The following is an 11362-nucleotide window of genomic DNA, read 5'->3' on the forward strand; positions in this document are numbered from 1 at the left end:
CATTTTGGCAATTCTGGATTTCTGGTTTATACTTTCATTACTCATTTAAGCATCCTGTGTCTTAGAACTCTTTTTTTTTTACTATTTAAAGGCAAACAAGTAAAGTTTTAAATTCATATACACAACTGATACACCTCTTATTTTATCTGAGTTTCTCTACGCCTGACACAAGATCATAAAAGCACAGTTGATAAAAGCTTCTTTTGTGTTTTTTCAGACCCTCAATGAGAAAATCACTGACAAAGAGACAGCTTCTGAAATTGATATCAAAGGAAGTAATTTAAAAAGGTAGGATAACTGTTGACAGATGACCAGTCTATTTTTAGTGGACATCTACATTTCATATTCAAAAGCATATTTTAGACACCGTTTTCATTATTTTATGTGCACATTAGAATCTCTATCTTACTATGATACCATCGGTGATTTGTATATTAGCATAAAATGTGTAAGAATATCATTTTTGTGATCAAAAGCAAGTAGCATGTAAAAGTTTTTTTTAGACCAATAACCCAGAGCATAATACTGCTTTTATTCCATTCCCATGCTGAAAATGTCACTTTGATGATGGCACTGTTTTTAAATACAGAATTATTAATATAAGCACTGAGTTTTCTCATTGGCAAAATAGCATAAGGCATGAGAAATTGAATCAGGTCTACAAATTTCACCAACTTTCTATACATTCTCATGATAACACTTATTTTTGCTGCATCCTTAGACATGTTAAAAAGATTAATTGGAAAATGACAGGGAAACTGACAGAATTGACAGAGGGGAAAAAAGTAGATATCACTTAGGTAGGAACCATAAAATTCTCAGTCCAAAAGTTAGGTTGTTACTCATTGCTTTCTCTTGTCTATTTAGGACAAAGTCAGTTTCCTCCATGTCTGAATTTGAAAGTTTGCTTGACTGCTCTCCTTATCTTCCTGGCAAAAGCAGCACTGTGATCATAGACAATACCCATAACAGAAAGGGACCTCCAACTACACAGAAGTTGACAGACCCTGCTGGGATCACTCCTGAGAACTTTGCTTGTGTGAACAGTAAGCAACCTACACCCGAGAGCCTGGCCTCAGAGAAGCTGGATGCTTCCCCTTGTGAATGCATTCAGACAAATGACTTACCTACATCGGAACAGACCCAGAAACAAATGCAGAGGAGCTATACGGCTCCAGACAAGACTGGGATCCGCATATACTATAGCCCACCTGTCGTTCGCAGGTTGGAAGCTCCTCTAGTGCACAACAGAGAGGAGAAGATCATGGTGGAGCCTGGTTTCCTATTTACAATGGCTAAGCCCAAGGAGGAGTCAGACAGCTCAGAAAACATGTATAGTCGGTGGTTGTGTAACTTCTCCAAGCAGCATCGGGAATTACTTGATGGTAGCCCTGTTAGTGAGAAAGCCGTAACTCCGGTGTCCAAATTCCCACCATCCCTGCATGGCCTTGAAATTTCTGGCAACATGAGTGATGACATGAAGGAAATCACCAATTGTGTTCGTCAGGCTATTCGTTCCAGTTCCCTAGAAAGAAAAGTTAAGAGCACCTCTAGCCAGACAGTGGGATTGGCCAATGTTGGTACCCAGACTATACAGACGGTCAGCATTGGTTTACAGACAGACATACCCAGAGGAAGCATCCATAGTAGTAAGAGCTGGTCTCCACGAAGCTCCTCCCTTGTGTCAGTGCGCACCAAGCAGATTTCAACATCTCTGGACAAAGTCCATTCCAGGATTGAACGGCCCTGTTGCTCTCCCAGATATGGTTCTCCCAAACTACAAAGACGATCATCATCTAAGCTGGATAATTCCAAGGATCGAAGCTTGTGGAACCTCCATCAGAGTAAGCAAAATGGCTCAGCCTGGGCTCGGTCCACCACTACTAGAGACAGTCCGGTTCTAAACAACATTAATGATGGCTTGTCTAGCTTATTCAATGTTGTGGAGCATTCTGGGAGCACCGAGTCGATATGGAAGCCAGGATGCCAGGAAAGTAAAGCCAAGCCAGAAGCACCTAAATATGGTATAGTGCAAGAGTTTTTCCGGAATGTGTGTGGTAGAACTCAAAGTCCCACTTTGGTTCCTGACAAGAAAGACCCAGTTGGAGGGGACAACAGTAACAAGAAGCCAGAACCTTCCTCAGCAATGCTGCAGCTTTTGGAAAACACCTCCAAAAAACCTACAAAGCAGAGCTGCAATGAGGAGCCAAAGCTGTCCAGTCTAAGCCAAGGTGGCAAGGAGAGAACCTTAAAGGAGACTGATGCTGTTTCTGCTACTATTGCCAACGAGGTAATATTTGTTACAAGATATGAGGTATATCCCTTAATAGCAGAAGACAATGAGTTTCTAGCCCCCTCCCCAACGAATTAAAGTATAGCATAGGATATTTTCCATCTACCAAAAAGGTGAAGGTCAAAACACAAAAATGTCAATGACTTTCATAATAGTTTGCTATGGACTGTACAGTAGTTTAAAAAAAATCAGATGAATCTAGTAGTCGTATTTGCCTAGGAGGCTCATGGAAGATACTTATTCTAACTGCATGAAACCAAGGAATGCATTAATATGTTCCTTTGACACTTCACTTTTTTCCAGATCAGGATTCATTTATAATCTAGACATTGATTTCAGTAGCTACTTTTCTTCTTTCATATAATGTCTGTTTTAGGAATATAAGTTACAGGCAAGTGATTATTAATAACTTGAAGTAAAGCTAACTAGATATCAAGGCATATGTAAAATAGAAGTTGGGCATACATTGCACACAGTTATCTTTTATATATTCCATTTTGTTTGTTCAGAATAATTGAAGTATACACATCTTTGACAAATAGATCTAATTTCATACTGGATATATGGGATGAGATAACATGAAGATTCCTGCTCTTAAACTGCCATCTCAAGTCTTCCATTGAACCTGTTCCTTTCCACTCATTGTTTTCCTCCCCCCCCCCACCTCTTTATAGGATATTGCTTGTGATTGCAGCTCTCAGTCGTTGACTTCCTGTTTTTCTCGCTCATCGCGTTCATCTGGCCGACATTCCCCTTCTAAGTGCAAATTGCATCCCTCTGACGGCAGCCGGGTGGAGGAGAAAATAGGGCCCTCAAGTGAGTGAGAGGACGACAACTGATGATGGAAGAACAACTCTGCCATGAAGCTACCAATCTCTTCGGCAGTTCTAGGACTGGCTGTTCCCGAGCCAGCCGCAGCTAAGGAATAATGCTCTTTCATGGTTGGAGCAATATCTTCTATCTTCTTGTAGCTCATTGAGGAGATCTGCAATACTGAACCTACATGGCATAGCCAGGGATAGAATGAAAGCCTCTCTAGGTCGTGGGCTTTTCTCCCTGGAAACCCTTCTATTCCTACCTGCCCCTTTGAGCAGTGAGAGCTGAATGTTGTGCTGTGGTTCATGACGTTGGATGTTTGCGTGCCTGCGAGTGAGTTCTATTTCCCAATTCAAGGAGATGCCTTTTTTTCCACTGAGGAACAGCATTAAGGGAAAAGGCATGGGGGGAACAGTATGAGCTGGTGTATTGTGTTGACTGGCCTGCCTGCTTCGTCTGCAGGAAAGAAGGCACCAGAGATTAAGAGGTGCTGCTTTCAAGGATCAGATGCTTATACAGAGAGAGAGAAAGAGAGCAGACTGAGGAGAGGCTTTGCTTAGGAATTCTGCTCTAATATAATCTTGAATAAGCAAGCCGAACGCAGATCAATTCTCTTTTGATATTATATCAGGATGGATGGCTAAGCCTCAGGCATGATCAGCCTACAACACTATTAAGCCTTGCATCCAGCCTGCTAGATACTGGCCAATTTTAATCTATTGGGGGGGGGGGGAGGATCAGTACATTTTATTGTCCACCTTTAGCAATCTGCATTAAGCACCAGGGAAAACATGGCACACCTTGCTCTCCTGGCCCTATGCATGACAACTGAAAACGGAGCTGGATTTTAGGTAGTAGGTATCTTCTTTCTAGTTTAGAGCAAGTATTGGCCATCGTTTCTGTGCTTGTATGGCCAGAGTATGGGTAAATCTAGGAAATGTAAAACCATGAAATGCTGAAATCTTCATGTCTCCACACTGCCTTATTTCCCTACTGCAGGTGATGGTGCTATAGTTCTTAAAAGAAATTATTTCAATCTTTTTCTTATAAAAAATGCCAGTGTCTTTGTGATCCACAGACTTCTGTGTTTTAAGGTGTGGGTATGAGAGCTGAATAAGCACAGGCCTGATAAAACATTCCACATTCTTGGGAAGGCTGTGTGCAGCTATTCACCTTAGCACAGGACATCTCACAGTCGTCTTACCTAACACTCTGTTCACTAAACAACCTACTGCCTAACAGACCCTTACATTCTTTTTCTGCAGAGGGTTAAGATAGAAGGGGAAATGGTACTCCAACTGAATTTGTAGCACAGTCCTGTTAATACAGGCTCTTGTAAGTCTTTTTTAGGGTCCCTAAAACTAAAGGAAATCACTTGGTGACCTCAGTACAGGTAGTTCTTGGTTAACAACTGTAATTGGGATTGAAATCTCTATTGCTAAGCAGTGTGCTGTAAAGCCAACATCACATGACAGTGCTGCTTAGCAACAGCAGTTCTGGCAGCCCCTAGTTATCATTGTTAAGCAAGGATCTCGTGATCACAGCTTCCAACTTCCTGTCGGCTTCCCCATTGACTTTGCTTGTGGGAAGCAGGAAAAGTAGGTTGCAAATCATGAACATGTGAATGGATGAAACTTGCAATGTCAGAAATCTGGGCAGGATAAAGGCTGGACAGCATACCATATGGAGTCGCTCTAGCCCCTTTATTAATAGTTCTGCTCCAAATAGTTTGACTGGAGGAGGTCGGGGCGTTAGAATGGAGGGATTGGCCACATGAGCTGTTGTGGCTGAAGATGGGAAGCCACACAATTCTTTTAAACAAATGCATTTTAAATAAGTAAGCAACTTAAGCTGCTCCCTAAGTGCCTCTCCCATCAGGACATATTGGGGGAAGTTCATCAACTGGTGCAACCAGCTCATTTTCAAACCCTTCTGCTGGCCTACCCACCCAACCAAAATTGGTCTTACTATGTTCCACTTTCAGAGATTAGCCTAAAGTAGGGTATACCGAATCCTGATTACTTTTGCGTAATTTCTCTCTAGTATTTCAAATAGCTGCATATAGGTCAATGGCAAATTTAGAATAAAACTCTCTCTTGACTTGACAGCTATTGCAAATAATGGAACTTCTGATTTGAAACATTTTTTTTAAATGTGCTGTACTTTCCAATTGCTTTCACATGAAAAAGGACACATTTGCTCATTTTTTTTACAAAACTGCTCTCGGATAAAGATGTAGTCAAACTAGGATTGGTTAGCCTACAGAGAAGAGGGGAAAACATTTTTTTCCTGGCTTTTCATATTACTAATTGAGATTCAGCTTTGGGAAATCTAAAACTAAGTTGCCTTTCAAAATCCTTGCAGACACTTTCTAATGCTCTTCTTCTAGAAGTTGTGCAAATTTTGAATGATTTTCAATACATTGCTTCATTTATATCTTGCACTTCATGTTTTTAATTTTTATTTTTCACTACTGCAAAAAAAAATGACTTTTGTCATTTGCATGGCAAAATTCAGGAGTTTTTAGTCCAGTTCACTGTCAAAATAATTAGAACTGTAGGAATGAAATGTCTCTACTATCTTGTTATTAATGGGTTGCTTTGAGTGGGGGCATGCCTGGTGAATGTTTGCAGTCATAAAAACCCACTCTAAAATTCTTTTGCAATTTAACCTGGATTTTGCAAGGTATAAATGATGCTGAACATATTTATTTATTTTACCTAATTTATTCTCAAGTAGAACCCCAAGGGAAGGGTTATATATTAGAAAGTAGGGCCTCTTTCTTAGCCCTTGGAGAACTCTGCCGAGCCAATCTTCTATCACCTCAGAGTTTCCAGGATCACCCATTCCATTATCCACATCTTCCAAGCATGTCTTCACTTCCATAAAGGCTAGAAGTCTATTGCACCGAACATCCATTTCAACTGTAACCTTAATAGGAATACCAGACCACAGTCCAAATACAGCGAATGATGGAGGTTATTTCATCAGCTGTTTGCCCCATTTTGCATTTCTCTCCAAGAAACAGTCCCCTAATAGTTAAAGTGGAATGGTTGTGTATTTTTCTACTATGAAGTGATTTAGGAGACTTGGAATTCTTTGTGAGTTCTCAGATAATATCAGTTGTCTTTGGTTCTCCTGAATGTTCTAATCTAATCATTTCTGTAATTCTTTGCCCCTACCAAATATTAACTGAAAGAGAAGAAGACGCAATTCACAAAGTAATTTAGGAAGGGATTGTTCTTCTGGGACTTCATTAGGGATATCTAAAAGAGTTTTTGCCCACTGAATGATGGCTACCTATTCTTTTGCAGCTTACCTTCCTATTTGGACTCAAAGGTCCAGGTTGCTATTCCTAATTAAGAAAGTGCTTTAGAAAGCGTAACCTGCAGCTTCAGCTGTGTATATTTTCTCAGAAATAAGTGGCTGTCATGGAATTTGCTTGTCAGCAAATTTACTATATTGTAGCTGAAGATGAAAGATGGAAACAAAACAAGTTAGGAAATTTGACAATTTCACACCCGGTAGCATGACTCTTGAATTCAAGCAGAAAAGTGAAATTAACTTGGCTAATCTGTTTGTAGCTGATACCTTTATTATTACAGGAGTCTGCCTGTGGCTTGGTCAGACTTGGAACAGAAGTAGTCAAAGAAAAAAAGCTACAACCAATCAAGGTTGTTTCATCCCCACCCCACATCCACCAGCCATTATCTGTCTTTAAGCAGATATTAATCCTGACGTGTATTTGGTATTTAAGAGTAACTCTTCAATCATGCTTTCTAATTGAACAGGTCATGTTTTGAACAATACTACAGCTGAGGAATCCCTTATAACACGGAAAGAGTTTCTTTAAATAATGGTATACTCTAAATTTACATTAGGGTTGATGAACCAGGTAGAAGATAACTAAAACAAATATACCTATTTAATTATGGATTTTCAGGTGTAGAACAGCTAGCCTCAATCTTGCACATCAGTGCATAAACTCACATTTTTCTCAGGGAAGGCAACCAACTGTTAATATCAAAGTGAGAGATTCTTTCAAAAGACTAGAAAGGGTATTGAGGGGAATCCACATAAAAGTAACACTGCCAAATGCTTTTAGGTATCTCTGGATAAAAGTCAGTGTTATTTGCAAAGGATGCTGCAAGTCATTGCCAGTTAAACAGCAGTGAGGCTCATGGGCATCATTTGGGGGAGGGAAGGGGGTCAAAAAAGGGGCAAGGATTTAAATGGCAAACATTGCAAGCTAACACATTTTCATCAGATGTTGGGTTGCAAGCATCATCCCAGTGGAATTTGCATCAATTGAGGCTTGCTAAAACTGTTGCTAGTAAGCATGTAACACTCCCTACGGAAAGGGAAACCACCAGCATTATGTTGCTTACACTCTTATAGAATTGCTTCCCATTTTACCTTAATTGCATTCAAATGCAAAATAATGTGATGTTTTCTGTATTTAACTTAAAGCATTAATAGCTTGGGATATTCTTGGATGAATTTTTATTGAGTACTAGACATCAAAACCTGAATAATAGGCAGCTAATGAAGAGTAGTGGGCCAAAAGGGAGGGAATGACATCAGAGAAGAACTTCAAGTACACGATCCTATATGCTCCGATCACATGAGACTCAGTATATTGGTATTCAAGTCTTGAGGGCTACAGGCTCACAGCTCAACTTCATTAGCTTTAATACCATCTTCTGTAGCTAGGTAGTTGAGGAAAATTATTTGGCAGGTCTGCAAGTTCCATCTCATGCCTATGGCCTTGTTCTTTACCTATGCCCAGTTGAAGGTGTGTTCCAATTGCTACTAGGAATCTAATGGCTTTTGACACCTAGGCTGCGCCATCTTCACCAAGCGCCTACTGTTCCAGGAAAACAAAGATACTGTCCACCTAGCTCTTAATGTTGTTATCCACATACAGTATTGGATAGAGGCTGGGCCTGTTTTCTCACGAAATACAGCACACAAAGCAGACACTAACAACTAACCAATAACAACCCAGCCTGGGTAGGTTTTCTAGGGCAGCCTCTTTCTCTTTGCTGCATGAGTTTGTAAATCGGGGTGGGCAAGAGATGACATTTACAATGATTGCTAACTTGTGGTGTAAATACTTCTTTTTGGGGGGGTGGTTTTTAGTATTTTCATTGGGAACCCCTTCCTTTTTTACTTCTACTTTGGGGGTTGTTTTCTCTGTTTTTGTTTTCATTTTTATCAATGCCTTTTAATTATTTGTAAATTTTAAAAGTTTTGTCTTATTTTGTAAATAATTGTTCTGAATATTTCTGAGTATGGAATTAATGGAAACTGGGACATTTTTGTCATTTACAAGTAACAACCCTGTGCCTCAGACAAGATTTGTTTAGCATCCCTTTTGCCAATAAAGTCTGAATCACCAAGTTGTCTTGATGCTTATTCCAGTTGCCTGTTGCCTTAGCAGAGTTGATGGAAACCTGGTGACCAAAGGCACCCAAAGATATGGATGCTGTGCCACCCAAATGTTTTCGTGCAATGCTCTTGTCACTTTCAGATTTGGAAAAATAAATCTCAGCAAGATCAGCACTGTGTCTGCACAGGATAGCCATTCTATCCCACTGTCCTATCAAAACTGCATGGAGGTAATTCAGCTACAAGATTTCTTCCCCACCCAGCAGATTAAGTCAATTATGTCCTATTTTTCTGCATCCCTTTCTCCAAGGAAAGAAGGTGTTGCAACTTCTCCATTTCTCACCCACCTTAGATCTCAATTCACAGCTTCCTTTTCTGTACCTGAATGTGCAAAAGAACCCTTGCTAAACTCCACATGTACATACTGCTGAAAGGTGAATTTGAATTTGTTTGTCCATTGTTCTCTTTTCATGTTCACACCTCTAAGTATGAATACCTTTAATTTGCGCCTGGGTGAGTATGATGAGAACGTACAATAAGGGCATGCATGAAGACAAACTAATTTCAACTGAGTTTTATGTTGCCAAATGTTTACATCTTGAATCGGGCATTTTTAAAAGACAATCCAAGAGCTGAAAAAGTGCAAATGGTTCTCTTAAGCTATTTTCCTGCTGCTTGTTACCTCCCTGTTTGTCTTCCTGCAGAGTATCATGTGCACATGGAAACCCCTAGCATAAAAACAATGTGGGGAATGCATTATTTAGTGGACTGAGTCAAATTACAGACTTCTGAGATGGCTTTTAATTAATGAGAGTGAAAATAGTGCACTCAGGGCTTTGTGTTTGCTCTCGAAAGCAAGAGAATAGGTCAGGGGACTGTCTGACAAATAATATGGAAGAGTAAATCTCATTTTCCTTCCAAGCTGAAGAGGATTGTCCCCGACATTGTCTGGCCAGTCACCAGAGGTCTGGATGATAGGCACACCTCCCGGGTGGGGTGGGGGTGGGGGTGAACATGGAAAATGTGTTAGTGGGAAACACTTTACTGGATTTCCCAAAGAGTCTCCTGAAAGCTGCATTTACTAGTTGCTTTTAATAACCAATCAAAATCATATGAAGAATATGTTAATGTTTGTAGTAAATAAGCTTTCAAAATCATGTAATTTCCCATATTTTATTCTATTTCCCATATAGGTTGGTTGTAAACGAAGAACACATTTTGATTGCATCTTTTATTTTTCCTTTCCAGGTTCTCATTTTAAATACATAAAGACACCATTCTAGTGTAATTTTTAAAACATGTTGTCTCCTGAGCTTGTCTAACTAAAGAAAGCATCTGGCTATCCAATTTGCCCCATGAGAGTTCTGCCATACTTCAAAATGTCTAGCATGAATTATGTTGCCAAGAACGTATCCTATTTCATACACACATATGTAGGGAGGAAAATCATAAAGAATGTATGGCAAAAATGTGCTTTGGAACAGGAAGGGCACTAACCTATACTTGTCTGCAATGTTTTTAACCAAATTGGCTTTTCCCAGAATCATATGGCAGTGTAGATAAAGTTGCACAATTGCAGGAAAAAGCATGCCCTTTTGTGCTTTTGAATCCAAATTTTTGGACAGTCATAGTAACTTAACATAGGCCCAGTCGTTTGCCAGCTTAAACATTCGTATTTTCTCTGCACACCGAAAAAAATGCTTATATTCAGCCTATTGATAATCGGTAGCTTTTCTTCTGGATTTTTATTTTGGCATTGAAGGATGGCATAAATCTATGCCATAGCACACAGAACACTAGCTTTCTGATTTAACTTTCCTCATCTGATCAAAAGAAACCCTGATCAAAATAAACATTGCTCTTCCTTGGATTCAAGTTGATTATTTAACCATTACTTATATTTGACTGGCACCCTTTGTGTATGTGTATAGAAAGCATTTATTATGCATGTGTCACTTGCACAAAGAGTTGAGTTATGTTTTGCCCCACTCTGTAAATTATTCGTTGTTCATATTCTCATGTAGGAGGCAGCCAGGAATTTGTTTCTCTGTAGCCAGTCTTCAGCTCTGTCACTAGTGCTAGCGGTTGGAGCAGATGCCATACAAGGGAGTGGGCTTTGAGTACAAACTACGTGCCCCATCAAGTGTGAATGGTATGTACATATACAATTTGGTATGCACTCTGTAAAAACTTGCAAGTTTACAGCTCCATTTTTAGAGATTAATTACAGAGTAAGAAGAGACACTGGATGACTTTTGTAGTTTGCTTCTGATTAACAGTAGGATAAAGGAGGAGCATCTCTGCTCCTCTTGGTAGAAAATTCCATGTGAAGGCAAATATACATGTCTCAGTATAATGTTGCAGGATCCAATTTGAGCCAGTCACCAGCACCAAAGGTTTAGTCTTCTGAGCTTTCAGATCCATGCTGGTACTCCCCCACTTAGGAATTTCTCACTGGGCTGTTCTATGCTTAGTATTTATGGGCTGTTCTATGTGTAGCAATTGGAGTGTTGATGGCCAACTATTAAGTCATTGGTTGTGCTACAGCAAGCACCCCAATTATGGTAACAACTAAAAGATGCACACAGCCAGGCACCATATAAATACTACACATAGAACAGGGGTGTCCAAACTTGGGAACTTTAAGACTTGTGGACTTCAACTCCCAGAATTCCCCAGCCAGCCATGCTGGGGAATTCCCCAGCATGCTGCCTGGGGAATTCTGGGAGTTGAAGTCCACAAGTCTTAAAGTTCCCAAGTTTGGACACCCGTGACATAGAACAACCTAGTGCATACATTCTGGTGTGAAATAGGTTCCCTGAGGATGGTCTCTGAAGCTCGGAAGACTAAACCTGTAGTCCC

General features: G+C 40.0%; 1 protein-coding gene across 3 annotated transcripts in view; it reads left to right on the forward strand.

The window, feature by feature from the left end:
- The window catches only part of MTCL2 (microtubule crosslinking factor 2), an 89330-nt gene extending 80825 nt beyond the window's left edge, over positions 1-8505 (forward strand). For all 3 annotated transcript variants that reach the window (XM_081949081.1, XM_081949083.1, XM_081949082.1), the window contains exons 13-15: positions 218-288; positions 868-2290; positions 2968-8505. In XM_081949081.1, the coding sequence (XP_081805207.1) occupies positions 218-288; positions 868-2290; positions 2968-3117 (1644 nt within the window). In that variant the 3' untranslated portion in view covers positions 3118-8505. The remainder of the gene's footprint in view (positions 1-217; positions 289-867; positions 2291-2967) is intronic.
- The last annotated feature ends 2857 nt before the right edge of the window (positions 8506-11362 follow it).

This window comes from Natrix helvetica (assembly GCF_964273705.1).
Source record: "Natrix helvetica genome assembly, chromosome: 3".
NCBI lineage: Eukaryota > Metazoa > Chordata > Lepidosauria > Squamata > Natricidae > Natrix > Natrix helvetica.